The sequence below is a fragment of the Triturus cristatus genome, chromosome 5_2, assembly GCF_964204655.1.
Source record: "Triturus cristatus chromosome 5_2, aTriCri1.1, whole genome shotgun sequence".
Classification (NCBI taxonomy): domain Eukaryota; kingdom Metazoa; phylum Chordata; class Amphibia; order Caudata; family Salamandridae; genus Triturus; species Triturus cristatus.
Genome location: NC_140588.1, coordinates 1126130173 through 1126148913, shown reverse-complemented (window position 1 = coordinate 1126148913; position 18741 = coordinate 1126130173). Strand labels below are relative to the sequence as shown.

Sequence of the window (18741 nt, the reverse complement as noted above, 5' to 3'; positions counted from 1 at the left end):
TTCTCATGAAGCACAGGGTCAGACTGATTTGCATATGGCCATGTCTGAACTGGGGTGGCAGAGTGGGCTAAAGAACGGTGATGGATCAAACCCAGATCTGTTGACTGGGTGCTAGTATTTGATTGGTTCTGATGCTCCGTCCATCACCACCTCCTTTTGAACCGCTTTGTTCGCCATAAGTTGGCAGGGCATGCTCAGACGGGAGTCCCTTGCTCACTTTGCCACTGGATTCAAGCAAGCCTGGCTGAAGACGGCTGAAATGCCAGAAACCGGTCCTAGGAAGCTTGTTTCCGGTCCAGGGAAGGCATGGCTTGGCAGTTCGGGCTGGACTGTTCCCATGATGCACAGGGTCAGACTGATTTGCATTTGGCCATGTCTGAACTGGGGTGGCAGAGTGGGCTAAAGAACAGTGATGGATCAAACCCAGATCTGTTGACTGGGTGTGAGTATTTGATTGGTTCCAATGCTCCGTCCATCACCATTTCCTTTTGTACCGCTTTGCTAATATATGGGGCACACCAGGACTGGGAAGTATTCTGAGAATATTCTCTCTGTTGATATATTATTTGTATGCCTTGTCTAAAGACCTTTTGTTCTGTCCACCTATAGATATTTGCTGCCTTACAACCATTGCCAGAGGGGCGCGGACATCAGATCTAGCTTGAGGAGTCAGCACCAGTCCAGCTTGAAGTCAAGGTGAAGGTAACCAGCACAGGCACTGCTGGCAACTAGGACCTCAGTGAAGGTAGAAGGCCGGAAGCACTGGGATGTGAAGTGTGTACCCCTGCCACTGTCTTAGGCGAAAGACGGGGTCACAAATCAGAAAGGTGAAATCGTGGATCAAGTTTTTGCTGCCCAGCTGAGAGAGTCACAGACCAAACAGAACGGCAAGGAGGCTTTCGCGTGAGGGGAACCCCTTTGAAACAAGGGTTGCTTCAAGCACTTCAGCATCACGCTCCTGAATGCTGGCTGTAAAGTCTGCACCTTTGTTTGTTGATTAAGAGATACCTGGGCACACTGGATACAATCTGTGGCCCCAACGAAAGAGCAGTGTGCCAGCAGAGCAATACAGGAGTTAGGGAAGGACTTGAGTTCAGGGTACAGGTTGAGTGTCTTTGGTGCCTGTTAGATTGAAGTGAAGAAAACTGGTCACTGCCTGAGACACTGGACAGGATCGCTGAGGGCATTTGCCCTGGTGGGTGATTGCCCTATCCTGAAAGAAGAAACTTTCCCCTTGAAACTGGGCCGTGATTCCTGAGTTGCGAGTTGTGCAGTTCCACTGTGGGAACAACAAGAGCCTGCCTGTGAGACTCAAACGGACACAGGGAGAAGACTCCCCTCTGGCTGGTTATACAGCGGCTTCAATTTCCCAAGGACTTCTTCTTTTTTTGTTAAAAATGTACCCCTTTGGTCGTCCCATTTTTGAGGAGAAGCAGCCCTTTGCGGCTCCTCGTCCTAATTCTCATGGCCCTGTGTGGTCCTGCTGGTCCCCTGGAACCAGGATTATTTTTGTAATAATATATCTGACTGCTTTAATATTTCCATTAGGAATAATGTTTATTCTGCAAGAGAAAAGTTCATCTGACCAGTTGACAAATGTTACTTTACCCTTTCCTTTACTATAATGATTGATACTCTAGCCCTCATAAAAAGAACACTGGAAAAGTCTTTTGAAAATGTTTTTTTACATAGCATTGGACTGATGGTTCTAGGATTTGGTTTCTGCTTAGGGTTGAAAAATATTGGTAGTTCTGTTTGTGATAATAGTCATTATTCTCTCCTGCTATCTGTATGACCCAATGCTCTGTTCCCTTTGTACTCCTGCTTATACCTTATATATGCCCGCTTAACAATATTTAGAATGAGAAATGCCCACCTAGCAATGGATTAGGATATTGATGAATTTATGAAAATAAATGTGTAAAATATTTTCTATGTTCCTACCAGATTATAGGAATGTCTTTAGCTCATGCTAAGAGGACCATCTGTTAAAGATTGCAGGAATCTGTTAGCATGAGCTGAAAGCCATTTTGTACTTGGCAGCCATTTTAGTTAGCTATGTGCTAGCCATTTGCTTTCTCTCTCTTCCAGAGTCTTGCACATGCGCAGAAGGGCCTAGCTAGTAGAATGCACCTGCTCCTAGTATAGAATTGTCAGGCTGATGTCAGCAATGCATTACTCCTCCTACTTGTTGACTGTGCATTTTCTGTATGACCATCTATGTGTGTAACTCTTCTCATGTGTACTTGTACCGCCTTCTTTTGAGCCCCTGTGTGGGTATATAAGGGCCCTGTCCTCTGTATTCCTTAGAATGCCTCCTACAGTGACTTGAGGGTACTGTGTGACACAATCTTCCTCATGTGAGGTTTAATAAATGCATTGTTTTTATATTACAGCTTCTGTGCCAATCTCTTCTTTGTTGGTTTAAAAGGACCAGGTGTATCAGTGAAACCCCTGAGAAGGTTTTTATTTCTTCAAGGGAAGACATCTACTAGGATGCAGAGCATGTGGGGGGTCAGTATTCAGCATGTGCCCCTCTTGCCTGGAGGTGACAGGCCTAGCTTGATTTTCACGATCTTCTTTGTCCTACCACAAAGGTCCTGCCACCATTTTTGACAATGGTGGGTTTGCCAATTGGTGACCCCCATGGAGCGCACCTTCCGGGGGATGATTCCCCCAGCTCAGCCTTCGGATGGGAGTTGACCTGTAAGGATGACATGGTGACAGACCCTTAGTTCAGATGCAACATGTTTCTGAGTCACAACACTGGTACACATAGGTCATGATCGGATTGGCAACAATGTCTAAGGGGAAGGCAAGTGGCATTATGTGCAGTTCTCCTGTGTTCAATTATGACTCTGTCCCATGAGACAAGTGATAAGATGTTTACCCCACTACACACGCTCCTACAGCAGTGAACCTGCCCAGAACATTTATCTACACAATTTTAAACTTTCAAATAACTGTGAGATTCCTAATGCCAGTAGTGCCTGGTCATTGCCCCTGTCAAATGACAATGCAGTGTGATCATCACTCACCTGCTCCTCTAGTTTGCCATAGAGTTGGCTGTACAGTGGCAGGAGGGTGTCCAACAGGGCCTGGCTCTCCACCTCACTGAAGGCTGGGGCCCTGTCCACTGTATGTGCCATAGTAGCTCCCATAGGATGTGGACACAGCAGCAGAGAGATGGGGAGATCCAGGAATAATGCAGGTAGTGCAGAGAAGTGAATTTTCTAGGGAACAGACAGATTTGTATCTATGCCACATAGGTGGTGTTCAGTCCATGCGGCCAAAGCGATAGTTTCGAGTCATTTGCATTTTCCGAATTGGTCTAATGCATTACATTGCTTGCAGACCACACGCCGACCGTGCGGCTTGAAAAAATATAATCGAACCGCGAGTGGCTTTGATACGTTACCAAGTCAGTTTCCACGTAATGCAGACACAATCCGAAACCCACGTCTGTTACCACAACAACTGACAGCCTATGGCTGTTTCTGAATCGGTGATGATGCGCCTACCATGTCCTTTGAGTAATCAGTTGGTAGGGCAGATACTTTTGTAAATGTTGTAATTTTGTGAAGATCCATGGCTGGATTCAGCTTTTTACTGCTCATAAGGACATCTAAAGGAAACTCACGCACTCTCATGATGACTTAACCATGAACTGCACATGTCACACTGATTGGGAAGCTAATGACAACTGGGAAACAAACAACTGCATTTATCCTCTTTGACTTGGTCACAGTCACAAGGCGTTTTTTGGGCAATACAATTGCAGTCTTTGCCTAGTCACTGCATTGCGGGACAGTGTGACCCTGTATGCATTATGTGTGAAATAAGACTGGCAAGGTGGTGTGTTTTTCAAATCATGGATAATGCTTTTACCAAGGAATGGCTACACCGTGATCTTAAACAGCCACATAAGCTTAGGTGTGATATTTGATTTTTGAGTGTATCTTTGTGGCCACACTTAACTGGACAACCTCATTATATGGGACTTCTACAAAGTTGATGATTTGTGTATGTGATTGTATGTGTTTTGCAGACATGGCAACATGACAGTGTCCATCCTGTGACAGTAGTGTGCAAGAGTATCATTGTGAGACGCTGTGTGCATGTGGTGTCCCAGATATCAGGCATTACATGATCCTATTGTGGGTAGACTTGAAACATGTGATTGTTCTCACAAAATTATATCTAGGCTTATTTGGTTGTGATTTGAGGAGTATGCCATGGTAGCATTACATGAACAGTGAAAGACACTAATGAGGTTTACACTACTGCACTGTAACTGCTGTGTCACCATAGCTTTGAAACATGTCCTGCAAGGGTCAGTATGCTGTGATGTGTTTGTGAGGACAACCTCATTCATTGAAATGTATATGTCTATTGACATCCAGTTTTTTGTGTGGTCATATTTGATTTGATGTTTGTGCATGTTGCTTGGGACATTGTGAACTAACACCAACTGTGTTTACGGTCTACACATAGGTATCGCTGATAGCCTCCAGTGTACAGGCCCTTCCCAGACCTACAAGCAATGGAAGAATGGGACATCATCAAGAAGTATTGTTTCATTAAGGGCAACAATTGAGGTGTTGTGCCAACAGTTGTCCCCTCATCTTATTCAGCCACGTCACACTAATCCAACAGCACTGACCCCAAGGTGTGGATGATGGCAGCATTGCATTTCTTTGCCACTGGAACATTCCAGTACACAGTGGCCACATCGGGTGGAATGTCCCATCCCATGTTCATCAATGTCCTTTTTGATGTGTTGCAGGCATTGCTCTGTTACCTGAACCACTACATACAGTTTCAGAAGCCTGGAGAGTTGTCTGACATCAAGGGTGACTTCTTTGCCTTCGGACGGATACCCCATGCCTTTGTAGCAATTGATGGCACCCATGTTGCTTTGGTCCCATCACAGGCCAATGAACAGATCTATTGCAACATGAAGCACTTCCATTCCATCAATGTGCAGGTGGTGTGTTTAGCAGACATGTGCATCTCACACATCTGTGCCCGTTTCTTTGGCTTGGCACATGACACATACATCATGCAAAACAGCTTCATTCCACATTTGATAAGTTTACTGCAACCTGACCAGGCCTGACTTGTTGGTAGGTAATGTTGTCTGTGTATGTTGAAGTGTGCGTTGATTGTATGTCATATAGTTTAGGAGACTCTGGCTACCCCAACAAGTAATGGTTGCTGACAATACTACACAACCCAGTCCCCCCAGCAGAAGGGCGCTTAAATGAGGCCAATGGCTGGGCCAGGCAGATAGTGGAACGGATATTTGGCCTCCTGAAGACAAGGTTCTGCTGTCTGGACAGGACGGGGAAACCTCCAATGTGCCCATTGAAGGTGTGCCAGATCATCGCAGCTTGCTGAATGCTGCACAATGTGGCAATGCGTAAGGGCATACCCCTGATAGTGGAAGATGGAGACCAGCAGGTGCCACTGAGGGAGGATCCAGGACTGGTCCATGATAACAGTGGGGATGATGATGATGGCATGGATTTGAGATAGGTTACCTACAATGTTTTCACATGACTGTAAGTATGACTAACCTCAATTGATTGTTGTTGTGTTGCTGGTGACAAATGTGAATGTATGCTTGTGAGTGTCTGATAATTGTACTCAGGTTTTTTCTAAGATGGGTCTTTGCAATGGGCAGGTTAACATGTGCAGCTAGTGTTCACACTGACATTGTTGTTCTTCTGATGACATTATTTTCAGAATTGTGCTATCATATTCCTTATTTCCTGACTCTGTTCTATGCTTTTTCTTGCCAGTGTCCTTAGCCAAGTCATCCACAGAGTGGACTTGGAAGTTGTGATCTCACCTGACACATGATGCTGTGACAGACTCCAACTTGGAACTGGTGCTGAACTCCCTGGCACGCACTTCCTTCAGACCTGATAGTCGGTTGATTTTGTTTTTAATTTCTTTCAGTACTGTGTGATTTGGCGTTGTGTTCGGGCACCATGTTGTATCTTGAGAATAAACCTGTGTTCAACATTGAGGTGCGCCTTGTCTGTTATGACACACCCAAAGAGATTTTGAATCAAAATTTGACCTTGATGAGCTGGTTTGGTAACAATGATTTTTGATTGTGCTGGAAAATTGTGATACTTTTGAAGAAAATAGACTTCCATTGAATATGTACCATGTACTACGGGTTGTGTGATGACCTGGTTGTGTATATCTATCTTGCTGTGCCAAGGTACATTTACTCACAAGCCCTTAGTTTACTTTTTGGTAGTTCTTTTTCACCAATGTTGTTGACACTTTCTTTGTGATTTTGCGGGTCATTACAATATGTACATTTGGAGTTCAAAGTCACAACATGATCAAATATTTTGGTGTAAAGTGTTTAATGTTTTTGCATAAAGTGGTAAAATAAAGCCACACAATGGTGGTGTGCTCTGAAAGAAAAACACTGAGCATACAAATAGGAGTTGTTAGTGTTTGTAGATAAACTTCTCCAAGGTAAAGCTACAGTTATTTAACTCCTTACCACGACACAGATTCTGCTGCGGTGTGGGAGTTTTATTGAGTGGGCGGGGCCGTGTCGGCCAACGGACGTGCGCAGCACTATCAAGGTAGTGCTTGCGACTGCCATTGGCCAACGCACGTACAGAATGGGTTAAGTCCAAAGTCCAACTTTGACCCTCCATCCAATGTGGGATAGATCTTGATGACCGTCACCAAAGGGAATGCTTGGCACACACTGGAGAATAACGGGGAACATTGTCACTTCCTGGGGGTGGTGCCTTGCTATCTGACTCTCACGGACGCCCCTTCCCATGTTTGGGTGGGGGACCCTTAGCTTCAGGCTCCTGGAATACTCCAAGTCCCTCCCTGTGGCTTAGGCAGATGTTGATGCATCAGATGTTGTGGGCACCTAGGGAAGTGTGGTAATGTGATTTGCAATCTGGCAGAGCTGGTACCAATGCCCCACAGCACCTCAGTCATATCATCTATTTTCTGATTAAAAGTGTCCAGCCATTGGTTCTGGCCTGCCTGCAGCTGCTCGCTGTTTCATAGGATTCCTATAACCTGGTAAGCCTGGATGGAGCAGAACACTCCCACCACCACTACCCACCCGATGTCGAGGATGAGGCGTGCAGAGGCATTCTCTATGCTTTGTAGTCGTTTCTGGAGTTTGGCTGATGTTCCTGCATAGAGAGCGTTGCATTAGTCCAGTCTGCTGGTGATGAGGGCCTGGGTAACTGTCCTTCTGGTACCGGTGGGGATCCATCTGTAGATCTTGCGGAGCATGCGGAGGGTGTTGAAGCAGGAGGAGGAGACGGCATTCGCTTGCTGGGTCATTGACAGTGCAGAGTCCAGGATGACTCCCAAGTTGCGTGCATGGTTAGTGGACGTCGGTGCAGCTTCCAGTGTGGCTGGCCACCATGAGTCGTCCCAGATGGAGGGTGTGGATCCGATGATGAGGACCTCCATCTTGTCCGAGTTCAGTTTTAGGCAACTGATCGTCATCCATTCGGCCATGGCCTTCATTCCTTCGTGGAGGTTGGATTTGGCGGTGGTGAGGGCCTTGGTGAGGGAGAGGATCAGCTGGGTGTCATCGGCGTATGAGACGATGTTGAGGTTGTGCGATCTGGGATGTTGGCGAGTGGTGCCATGTAGATGTAGAAGATTGTCGGGCTGAGGAACGATCCTTGGAGTACGCCCCAGATGATCTTGGTGTCTCCAGAGCGGAATGGGGGGAGGCGGACACTCTGGGTTCTGCTGGTAAGGAAGGAGGTGGTCCAGTCCAGTGCTTTGTCGTGGATCTCTGCATTGTAAAGGTGTGTGCGGAGGGTGTGGTAGTAGATGGTGTCGAAGGTAGCCAAGAGGTCCAGGAGGATGAGGGCCACGGTTTCTCCGTTGTCCATCATGGCCCTGTTGTCGTCGGTTGCGGTGATGAGGGCTGTTTTGGTGCTATGGTTGCTGCGGAATCCGGATTGGGACGGGTCCAGGATGTTGTTCTTTTCGAGGAAGGAGGTCAGTTGCCTGTTGACCATCTTCTGGATGAGTTTCTCTTGGAACGGGAGGAGGGAGATGGGCTGGAAGTTCTTGAGGTCCTTGGGGTCAGATTTGGTTTCTTGAGTAGGGCGTTGATCTCGGTGTGCTTCCAGCTCTCCGGGAAGGTGGCGGTCTCGAAGGAGCTCTTGTTGATTTTGCGGAGATGGGGTGCGATTGTGGAGCTTTATTTCTTGAAGATGTGGTGCGGGCAGGGGTCGGATGGTGTTCATGATTTAATGGTGTCTTCGTCATTGACTGGGAGGTGGTGAGTCTGAGGTATCTGTGTCTGTCAGGGAGGCGGGGTGCTGAAGCTGAAGCTGTCATGGATGTCTGCGATCTTGAGGTGGAAGATGGTGGCTAGGGAGTCGCAGAGGCCTTGTGATGGCGGGATGTTGTTGGAGTTGGAGCTGGGGTTGGAGAGTTCCTTCACCATGTTGAAGAGCTCTTTGCTGTTGTGTGTGTTGTTGTCAATGCGCTTCTCGAAGGAGGTCCCTTTGGAGGTACGGATGAGTTGGTGGTGTCTGCTGATGGCGCTCTTGTAGGCTGTGTTGCTGTCTGGTGTCTGTTTGTGTTGTCACTTCTTCTCGAGCCTACGGCAGGCGTGATTGGATGCCTGCAGGTCGGCGGTGAACCAGATGGCTTTTCTGTCAGTGCGTCTGTTCGAGGGTTTCTTGATCGGGGCGAGAGTGTTGGTGCAGTCGTCAATCCATTGCCTGAGGTTGAGGGTGGCAGAGTCGGTAGTGTCCGTTGGTGGGTTTCGGGTGAGGGAGGTGACTAGCTGGTCTTTGGTGACTTTGCTCCAGTTGCGGAGGGGGACCCGTTGTGTTCAGTGGTGCATGGTGGGCTTCTTGAAGGTGAAGTGGACGCAGCAGTGGTCGGTCCAGTGCAGTTCAGTGGTGTGGCTGAAGGTGACGTTGTTGCTGGCTGAGAAGATGGGGTCAAGCGTGTGTCCGGCGGAGTGGGTGGGAGTCGTGACGAGCTGTTTGAGTCTGAGGTTGGCAAAGTTGTCGAGCAGGGTGGTGGAGTTGCTGTCGTTTGTGTTCTCGAGGTGGAAGTTCAGGTCTCCGAGGACGATGTAGTCCATTGACACAAGGGCATGCGTGCTGATGAAGTCGGTGATGGAGTCGCTTCACCGCGGCTGGGAGCCGGGTGGTCTGTAGATGAGGGTTCCTCTGAGGGTGGTGTTGGCATCGGTGTGGATCTGGAAGTGCAGGTGTTCGTCGGAGCTGGTCGAGATTCTGAGGGTGTTTCTGTGGACGATGGCAATTCCTCCTCCTGTTCTGTCCTGTTTTAGGAACACAAGGCCATGATGGGAGTTGTGGCTAAATCAAACACCAGTGCCCAGTGTCAGACATCCTGCTAGTACATTTTGAAACAATTTGAGCAAAGTATAGTTCCTGGTGGGCTGTTTTTGCTGGGTGTGAATGTGTGTGTGGGACAGGGCCTGATGGGATCTGTAGGAATGACAAATGGTCCTCATCCCACCCAGCCCAGCTAAGTCCTCTGGGCCTATGCCTACCTGACATTGAGAGGACATGGACTAGCAAGATGCCTGACACTGTTGCATGGTGTCTTACTTGAATCCAACTCCATCAGGGCCATGTGTTTCAAACACCAGTCCCCAGTGACAGCCATCTTGCTAGTATACTTTCCCTCACTGTCAGGTACCCAGAGGTGTAGATGAGCTGGTTGGGTTGGGTGGGAGGAGGAGTGTTTGCACTGACTCCATCTCCCATCTGGCCCTGTCCTACACAGATCTTCCCGCCCAGCCCAAACAGGCCACCTGGGACTCTCCTTTATTGACTGTGAGTGAAAATGTGCTGGCAAGATGGCTGGCACTAGGGACTGGTGTTAAGATCAAAAAGCCTTGTTGTGAGTTTGTAAGACGTGTGCACATGGTAATAGTTTTATCCATTGTCATTTAATTGCAAGTATGTGGTTTATCTATATGACATACACCTCACATGCTCATTGTCTATAGTTTTTTAAATCTAAAAATGGTAATTTAGTTAACTGTGTCCTTTACAGTGATGTCTATAGAGGTGTAATTACAAACTTTAGTGGAATGCGGAGTAGCTACTTACCAGACTCTGGTCCTTCTGTGAATCTATAGACACTCTCTGGTGGAAGGATGGCATGCACCTTCTCCCAGGAAGTGAAGTGCACAGGAAGTGCAGGAGGGCCACCACCAGTCCTTTTGGCATTTGTATGGTTGAATGGTAGCAGTTTTCGGACCCTTCTTTTGACTTCATACCACCTTCTCCTGATATCCTCCATTGTACGTAGTGTGTAAGCTACTGCATTCACCTTGTTGACTAGCTTGTCCCACATCCTATTTTTCTTGGTGATGGGTGTGTGTTGGACTATGTCCCAAATAAATGTGGCTCTGCTTTAACTATTTTATCCATAAGCACTATCAACTCCTTCTCTGTGAAACGTGGCTGCTTCCTCTAGGGCATGGTGAGGGTGAGTGTGAGTGTGAATATAAAATAGAGGATGTATTTGTAGTTTCTTAATTTGCTGCTGAATATGCTTATTATTGTGACTAATTTTGTCATTTTAAACTGTCATGTGTAACACAAACTGATACAGTTCCCGCTTCAGATGCATTGTAATCTATTTGTCAGGTCAACTGAGTCTTGTTCGTATATGGAATGCCTATGACTTGATTTCTGACCGACTTGGTCGGATTGGACTTGTTTATGAACAACTCGGTCAGGCAGAATTGTTTCTGACCGACTCGGTCGGAGTTTAACCTGCTATGCATCGTAATACAGCGGTCGAGTCGGTCGGAATGTTTCTGAGGACGAGTCGGTTGGATGGTATCACATCGCAATCAGGCCATAGGAGAAGCCATCAGTAAATCCCAAAGCAGGTGTCAGCAAAGACACAGACAATGCTGCACATTCGCAGTAATGCATTCCGTTTTTATTTGTGGCTGGAATTGCTCACTGCATATAGGGGGATAGGTTTTTCTTTTACTGACACCATATTTTTTAGAGTACCTGTTTACTGCATCTGTTTCTTCAGTGAGTGGAAAGCTACAATCATGCTTCTAGGGTTTGGGCCATGTAAAACATTTGTGCTATTAGAGTCGCAACAAAATTTGTATAAGGAATATGTTAAAGAGGTCTTTTTAAGTAATAAAAGTTTTTGTATCCTAGCATGTTTTATATTCTTTCCCTATGCACGTTCTTGGAGAAAATGCCTACCGGGAAAGGCTTTCTCTTTTGTTTAGGACTTTTTTTGATGTCAAAGGATTGGAGAATTAAAAAAAAAAGAACGGCTATAAGCTTGATTACAATTTTAATTGTTTTTCTGGAGCATTCCTTTATTCAATTTATGATTTTATATTGCTTTTAGTGTTTTGGAGAGATTGCTTTTAGAATGTTCATTTGATGGTTGGGTTACTCTAGAACAGAGGTGATAGAAGTTTATTTTAAAAAAATCACTTTTATTTAAAGCAATAAGATATCTCCAGGAAGGATTTTTAAATGCTTTAGAAAACCAAATTGATAAGATTCTGGGGACGAGAGAGGGTTATTCTTTTGATAATTTGTTTGTTTGAAGGGCAATGCAGATGAGTAATGAAAATACAACTGTGTCATTAATAATGCAGTAAGAAAATAATATTTTCCAGGGGCCTGCACCTCCAAACATGCCATATTTGATGACCCATTACAGGGAGGTGTTTATTCATTTCTTTAATGTTTTGCTTTTTTCTGGCTTGCAAAGCACCTGTTGCTCGTTGTATTTTCTGGACACTTTGAACCTGTTTCACAATTTCCAGTAAATGACAGAAACCTTTGTGAGTTTTTTCTAGAGAAGAATGGGAGGTATGTCATCCTTCTAAAGGATTATTTGTTTGTGAGCCAGCCTCTAAACAACTTAAGTAGCAGTTCCACCAATCAGCCAGGAACCTTGGAACTCTTCTGTGACCCAACGTGTTTAGATGGTCAATCCATGTCCTTCAAAATAATTTAAAAATTGTTCCTCATTTTTAGAAATTATTCATGTAAAATGATTGCTGTTTTGATACATGTTCACAGGGATACACATGCTAAAGCAGATAGCTTTATTATAAAAATATGTAATTGCAGTTTACTGTCGTACACATTGGGCCTGAATTTGAGTTTGGTTGATGTGTTACACTGTCCACCTTATAACAAGTGCATTAATATACAATGCTCTTCTAGTAATGCGTATGGGATCTCTGTTGCGGCCAATAGTCTCCTCTTCATGTGGATATTTTCTGTATTTTTCTCCTGATTGCCTATGTAAACTAGAAAAAACATACCTACATTTGGGTGTCATGGTAATCATGTTTGTCATTATAATCATTATTATTTCAAAGTCAATTATTATTTTAATTTCTAAGTTCTTTTGCTTTTTTTATTTTTCATCAGATTGTTACTATATGTAAGCCAGGGATATGTTAGTTCTATTAAATGTAGCATGCATAGAGTAAATAATGGTAAACTGTGCCAGTTTTAATAGTGCCAGCCACACTTCAAGATTCCCTATTTTCTAGGGTACTGAGAAGAAACATGCGGTATTGTCGTACAGTAGAAAGAGTGCATGGTTAAATGCTACTATTAGTTCATCAAGAATGATGTATTTCATCCAAGGAGTTGGGTTGGAGGGTAGAGATATGAACACATCTGTCTACTAGTAAAAGCTTGAGTAACCCTGCACCATTATTCCAGTTACAGAGGCTGAGTGGTCCTGTTCTGAGGTCCTTTCAACAAAGCCCCCAGAGTAACCCCTCTGCCTCTGCAGAGAGTAGGGAAATACTTGACACACTTATAATGAACCCTTGGTTCAGTCTGCCTTACCATACAATAAAGATACCACATTGTTTTAATACTAGATTTGCCCTCTTTGACTTCATCTTTGTGGCACTGTGTCGATGTTATTAAAAAGGAAATCAGCAAGAGAAATCATGGTTTGTTTGCAGGCTTTACAAATAGTAGGTTACAGTTTAAATCTTGTTAACTCTTTGTTTAACTTTTCATTTTCACACAGATGGTCTTAAAATGTAGTTGTTTTTCTTTGGTATTGCCCTATTCTTTCCCTGGTTGGTTTTCTTTGAAGTTCTATTATAGAAACATGTCATTTCATTTTTTAATTCTTCATTTGGAATATTTAAGTTTGTCCTGCAATGAAAAAGCATTTTTGGTGGGCACCTTGTATCAGTCCAAACAACCCCTTATGCTGATAGGTTAAAGACAACCTTATGTGAAAGCTATCCTAGTGGTAGCTGTGGAGAGCAGCCTTCAGGCTAAGTCTTAAAGGAATGTAAAGCAGCTTGTTTTACCTTATAATCTCTTGAATGACCAAATGAAAGGACAACCACACCAAGTATATATTCAAAATATATGTATTTAAGATCAAACACACCCCTCTAGTCTCTTTATGAGACTGGAGTATGAAGTACTTTGTTTACAAGTCAGCAATTATCAGTAATAGCACAAATACACGCTTGGAATAGACACTAGGTCTATAGCCTGTAGAATTGCTGGGACCCCAAGGAACCACCCAAGGTAGTGACACAGGGGACCCTCGGGGACTGTATGCAGTGTGAAAACACAACCGCGGGTTCCCGTTATCTTCTATGGAAATTTAAAGATTAGGGACACTTCTAATCGAGTCAGGACCAAACCCTTTTGGACTTAAGAAGTTCTAGGGCTAGCACCCACGGGATTACCGGAGTACTCGAGTTACTTCACCCAGGGAAGCCGGGTGCATAGGTGTCTTCTGGTGTCAAGTCGCGTCGTCGATTTCAATGGGAGCCTGCAAAGAACTGCTGCTGCAGTGAAGAGGAGAAGTGTCAGAAGAGATCCAAGCCTGGATCTAGGATGGAAGGAGCCTGAAAGCAGAGGGGACAGAGTCTGGGTCACTAGCCAGTGACCAAGGGCAGGATGGACCAATGCCCACTGATGTTGGGTGCTTCAGGTGAGTTGATGGGTGTCTTGACTCTTCAGCCACGAGGTCCAGGATGTGTCGATGAAATCCATGAGCCGGATTTGAGCTGTCCCACAAAGTCTGTTGAGTGCCGCAGTGTCGGCGACAATAATGGACCCAACAAGCCTTGACAACAGCAAGTCACTGGAATTCAGAGAAAGGACTGCGGTGCAGACCAGCAAGGTCTGAGGGACTCACCCATGAAGTGTAAGTCAGGGCACATCTGGAGCAACCAGGAAAGCCCAATTAGAAAAGGAGTTGCCTTCGAGGGGACCTGCTAGCCAACGGGCTAGTGATCGAGAAGGAGCCTCAAGTGGTCGCACTTGAAGCTGGCCCATGGGTCACTCGTGGAGTGGAGGCCAACAATTTTCGGTGCAGGAGGTGCTCAAGGCTGGGGCTACTCGGAGCCCAAAGCACAACTTCAAGGAGGACCAGGAAGATAGTGTTGCTGCAAAAGTTCATGGTGTCCAGGGTCACGGTTCCACATCACCCATGATAGCCACGGGCCTCAGCTTTGCTGTGGACTCAGGGTAGCCTTGGGGAAGTCTGGAAATCCACCTATGGTGATGTAAAGACTTCAGCGTCCGGTGGGAGCTTCGGCGATGCAGACAGGTCAATTTCTTCTTTGGTGCCTGCCAAGCAGGGGAGTCACTCCTTGACCCCAAGGGAGATTTATTCAGTCTTCTAGTTAAAGTAGAATGTCGAAGGTCCAGGATATATGTTGCAAAGTTTCGTCCAGGGTAATCTAAAGTCCCAGGGACTGGATTCCTACACTTATAGTAAGTGTAGGAGATGGACTAACTCTAAGGCCCCACCTATGGGTGGGCTTGGAAAGAGGGGTGGTTACACCCATTTCCTTTGTCCAGTTTCATGCCAGAGCAGGGGCAGGTAGCCCCTGCAACCGGTTTGAACTGGGATATGCACAGGGACAGCAAACGTGCCCCCAGTGCAGGACTTCAAAGCACCAGAGAATGCTCCCGCCCAGCCCCAATACACATCTGACTGTCTGGGGAGGTGGTCACACCTCCCTTCGACAGGAAACCTATTGTCCAGGTCTCCCCTGCCGGAGTTTCGGTCAGCAGCAGGAGGCCAAACCCGTGTCTGCTGCAGAGGCATCCATTTTGTGATGCCAGGGCTCAGAAAAGTCCTACCGGGTTTAGCCAGTGTGAACATTTCTCTCCCTCTAGAAGGGTGGAATGCTACCCCCCCCCTCCAGAATTGGCGGGGGTAGTATTCCCAAGCGTTTGACACCAAAGACAACATGTTTTGATGCAGCCATTCCAAAGTTAGCATTTACCGCGAGGTTATAATGCACTTAAGAGTATATGGTATGGCTGGATCACAGAACAGCCATAAGTAAGTATTTCCAAAAGCTGCAGAGGGGCTCAGCTCATGCTTGGGCACCCTCTCGCACACAACCAAGCACTCTGCCTTCAGGATTGTCAAGGCCTGCCATAGGAGTGGCTTATAAGTTTATATGTGTCTGTATATAGGTGTGGATATAGGTAGCTTATACCACTGTAAGGGGTGCAAGCACACCCTTACCCAGGCTGCAGTAGCAGACCTGTGGTGACATTTTAGAGTGCTTCCCAGGGGTGGCATAATACATGCTGCAGCCCCTGGTAAGCCTCTGGGGTACCTATGCCCTAGGTACATAGTTTACCATATACTAGGGACTTATAAGGTACTCCAGAGATTTACCAGAGATGAGGAGCTGCTCTGCAAGACAAGCAAGGTTGTGTGTTGGGATAATCTTGTAAATGATGTATCTGGTTTTGAAGATGGTGCGGATCAACAAAAGGAGCCAATGAAGTTCTGACAGGATGGGGGTTGATGTCAATATGTTTCTTCAGGTCCTGGATGACTTCACTACCCACCTATGTCTAAACAATTTCCTTATATGGTTCTATATTAAATAAGAAAACATTCATTGCTGGGGCTAAAGATATGGTCACATAATATATGCCATTTTCATTTCCAATGCTCTCATATATTTTACAAATATACAATTCAGTGCTGTATCAGACGGATTAAGACATGCTATCACGGCTTGTCTTCATGAATAAATGTTCAGCTGGGTAAACGGTATCCTTAGCAACCTGTGCCTTAGATCCAATAACGCTGGGCATATACAAATTAAATGACGGATGTTCTCTTTGCCAAGTTTAAACAGTGTACAGGAGGTAGCTGTTCTTTGTCTCAACCATGGCATTGCAACCGTGAGGCCTGGAAGAATTCCAAATCGTGCTCTTATGAACCTTCGCTTTTGTAGCGGGAACCATCCAGACTATAAATAGAACTGTGGTTTAGGGATTTTATATTCAATTATAACCATCACGGCATGTGACCTGGATACAAATAATTATTTGTCCTTTAACACAGTCTGTTGCCAGCATCTATGTATAAAAGTGCAGCAGAGGAATCAGCTGATTTACTCAGTGCACCAACATCCAATTAAAACTGAGTCTACTGCCCTAAATATGATGCAGGTGGACCGCCACCGACAGGTCATCGGCGATGGTCTGCCCGCCCTCTCGGGTATTGGTCCAACCGGTGCATTACAATGCAAATGGTCATACTGCAGAGGTGGGGGGCAGGACCGCCACCTCAGACAGGATCAAAGATCCCATTGGGATGGCAGTCGGATTCCTAATCACTGCAATGGGAGCGTTGCATGTGCAGGCACCGCCGTAGGGTTTAGGATCTCCCTTTCCAAGTGCCTGTCATTGCAGTCCCACTGCCATGAACAGGCAGCCAAAAAGGGACCTTAAGGGCTCCTAGCCCTTAAGGTCTCTGTTCTGGCTCTGTTATGTAGTCAGGGAGGCACATGCGGTGCCCCCCAAACATCCATGCAATATGTGCCAGGCACTCCATGGAGCCTGTCACACAGTACACGGATGTTTAAAAACATCCCTTTTTCAATTGAGGCTTGTGCTGTGGCTCTTTTCTGGGTGGCAGCAAAAGCCACAATTGAAAATGGGATGTTGAGGACCCCCTCACAGCGGTCGCATCCTAATCTGGTGGGTGGAACCACTGAATACTTGTTGGCCGGTCTCACTCCTGCAACAAGGGCAGTCAAACATTTGCCCAAGTGCCATTGTAATGACCCCCTTAGTGTGTGTTTGCACGTATGTGTGTGGGAGCTGGGTGCATGATTATGTGTATGTGTATGTATGTATGTATGTGTAATGTGTGTGTGTTTGCATGCATGTGAGCTGATGTGCGTGTCTGCATGTGTGTGTGTGTATGTGTGTTCAGTGAACATGTTTGTAGGGGATTTTATGTGGATGTGACTTTGTTGGTTGTCAGGAATTGTAGCTATATTCTGGGATCATTCACTTATTCATTAGATTGTTTTCTCACCTTTCCCTTTCCTAAACAATTACATTGATTTATTTTCAGCACCAAATTCAAAGTTGAGGAAATTTGATGGATTTGCTTATAAATATCCTATCTGATACATAGGTATCACTTACAAAAGTTATACTTTACAACTCTTTGCATGTTTTAGCTTGTGATACCTCATCAAATACTGAAATTTAAAATGTCGCTATCCGCCTTGAATGCGCAGAGTAATTGTAATAGTGCACAGATTTGGTCTGTTGATTGTGCTTCTTTTTTAGGTCAGTTATGCAGCAGTGCACAATGTGCTGAGTGACAAATCCCAGTTCCCATCGTTTCTTCGCACAGTACCACCCATGAGACCTCATTCAACGGCATTTGCACTGTTAGTGAAGCACTTTGGTTGGACTTGGATAGGAGTTTTATTACAGGATAATGACATCGCCTACATGTGGGGCAAGGATCTGAGGGAGGATTTAAAGAGTATGGGAGTCTGTGTGTCTTTCTGGGAGAAAATCCATGACATGTACCCGAAGGAAAAGATGAGGCGCATCGCTGAGAGGATCAGCAGCTCTTCTGCCAGGGTTATCATCTGTGATTGTTCTGAGATGGAACTGAAACCTCTTCTGCAGGAGCTGAATGACTTTAGCATCACTGATAGAATGTGGATTTTCCCAGGTTTAGCAATAATTCCACAATATTTTCCCAGTGCGTCTTTGAGACTTTTGAATGGTTCCCTGATAATGGTGCTCCATGCCGAAGACATGCCCAAACTCAAGCCTTTCCTAGAGAGCCTTCACCCTCACAGGTTTCCTGAAGATATTTTCATCCATTCCTTCTGGGAGGCAGCCTTTGGGTGTAGGTGGTCAAACAATGCCAGCTCTTCCGGATCAGTGCCAGTGGACGCTAAGGATGGGGAGCTGCAGTGCACTGGCACAGAGGTGCTTGAAGATGTGGAGTCGATGTTTGTATTGTCTGATATGAGTTATACTTATCACATGTATCTGGCAGTGTATGCCCTGGCACAGGCTCTGCAGGACCTGATCTCATGCACACCTGGGATGGGGCCCTTCCAGAACAGCAGCTGTGCTGAGGCGGGACATCCAAAGCCGTGGCAGGTAGGGTATAAATATCTATTTATTGTTGTTTTTGATATATTCCAAACTAGTATCAGCTGCATTTGAGTGCCTAAATACCGATCTATAAAAAATCACCATTCAAGGTGTCCTTTGTGTGAAGAGGTTTATTATCAGTGTGTCACAAAAGTGTTAAACTGTGTAGAAATGCCAAATTCTACAAGTGTGAATGTCATGGTCAAACAGACATGACGCCTACCTTCTTCACCCACGACACTGAAAAGCCTTCCTGATCGTCCTAAGAATATCTGCTTTCAAT

General features: G+C 45.6%; 1 protein-coding gene across 1 annotated transcript in view; it reads left to right on the top strand.

Moving 5' to 3' along the window:
- The first annotated feature begins 4678 nt into the window (after positions 1-4678).
- Positions 4679-18741, top strand: part of LOC146829883 (extracellular calcium-sensing receptor-like) — a 32526-nt gene continuing 18463 nt past the window's right edge. Inside the window, exons 1-2 of the mRNA XM_085606559.1 lie at positions 4679-4990; positions 17628-18464. Of these exons, the coding sequence (XP_085462685.1) occupies positions 4679-4990; positions 17628-18464 (1149 nt within the window). The remainder of the gene's footprint in view (positions 4991-17627; positions 18465-18741) is intronic.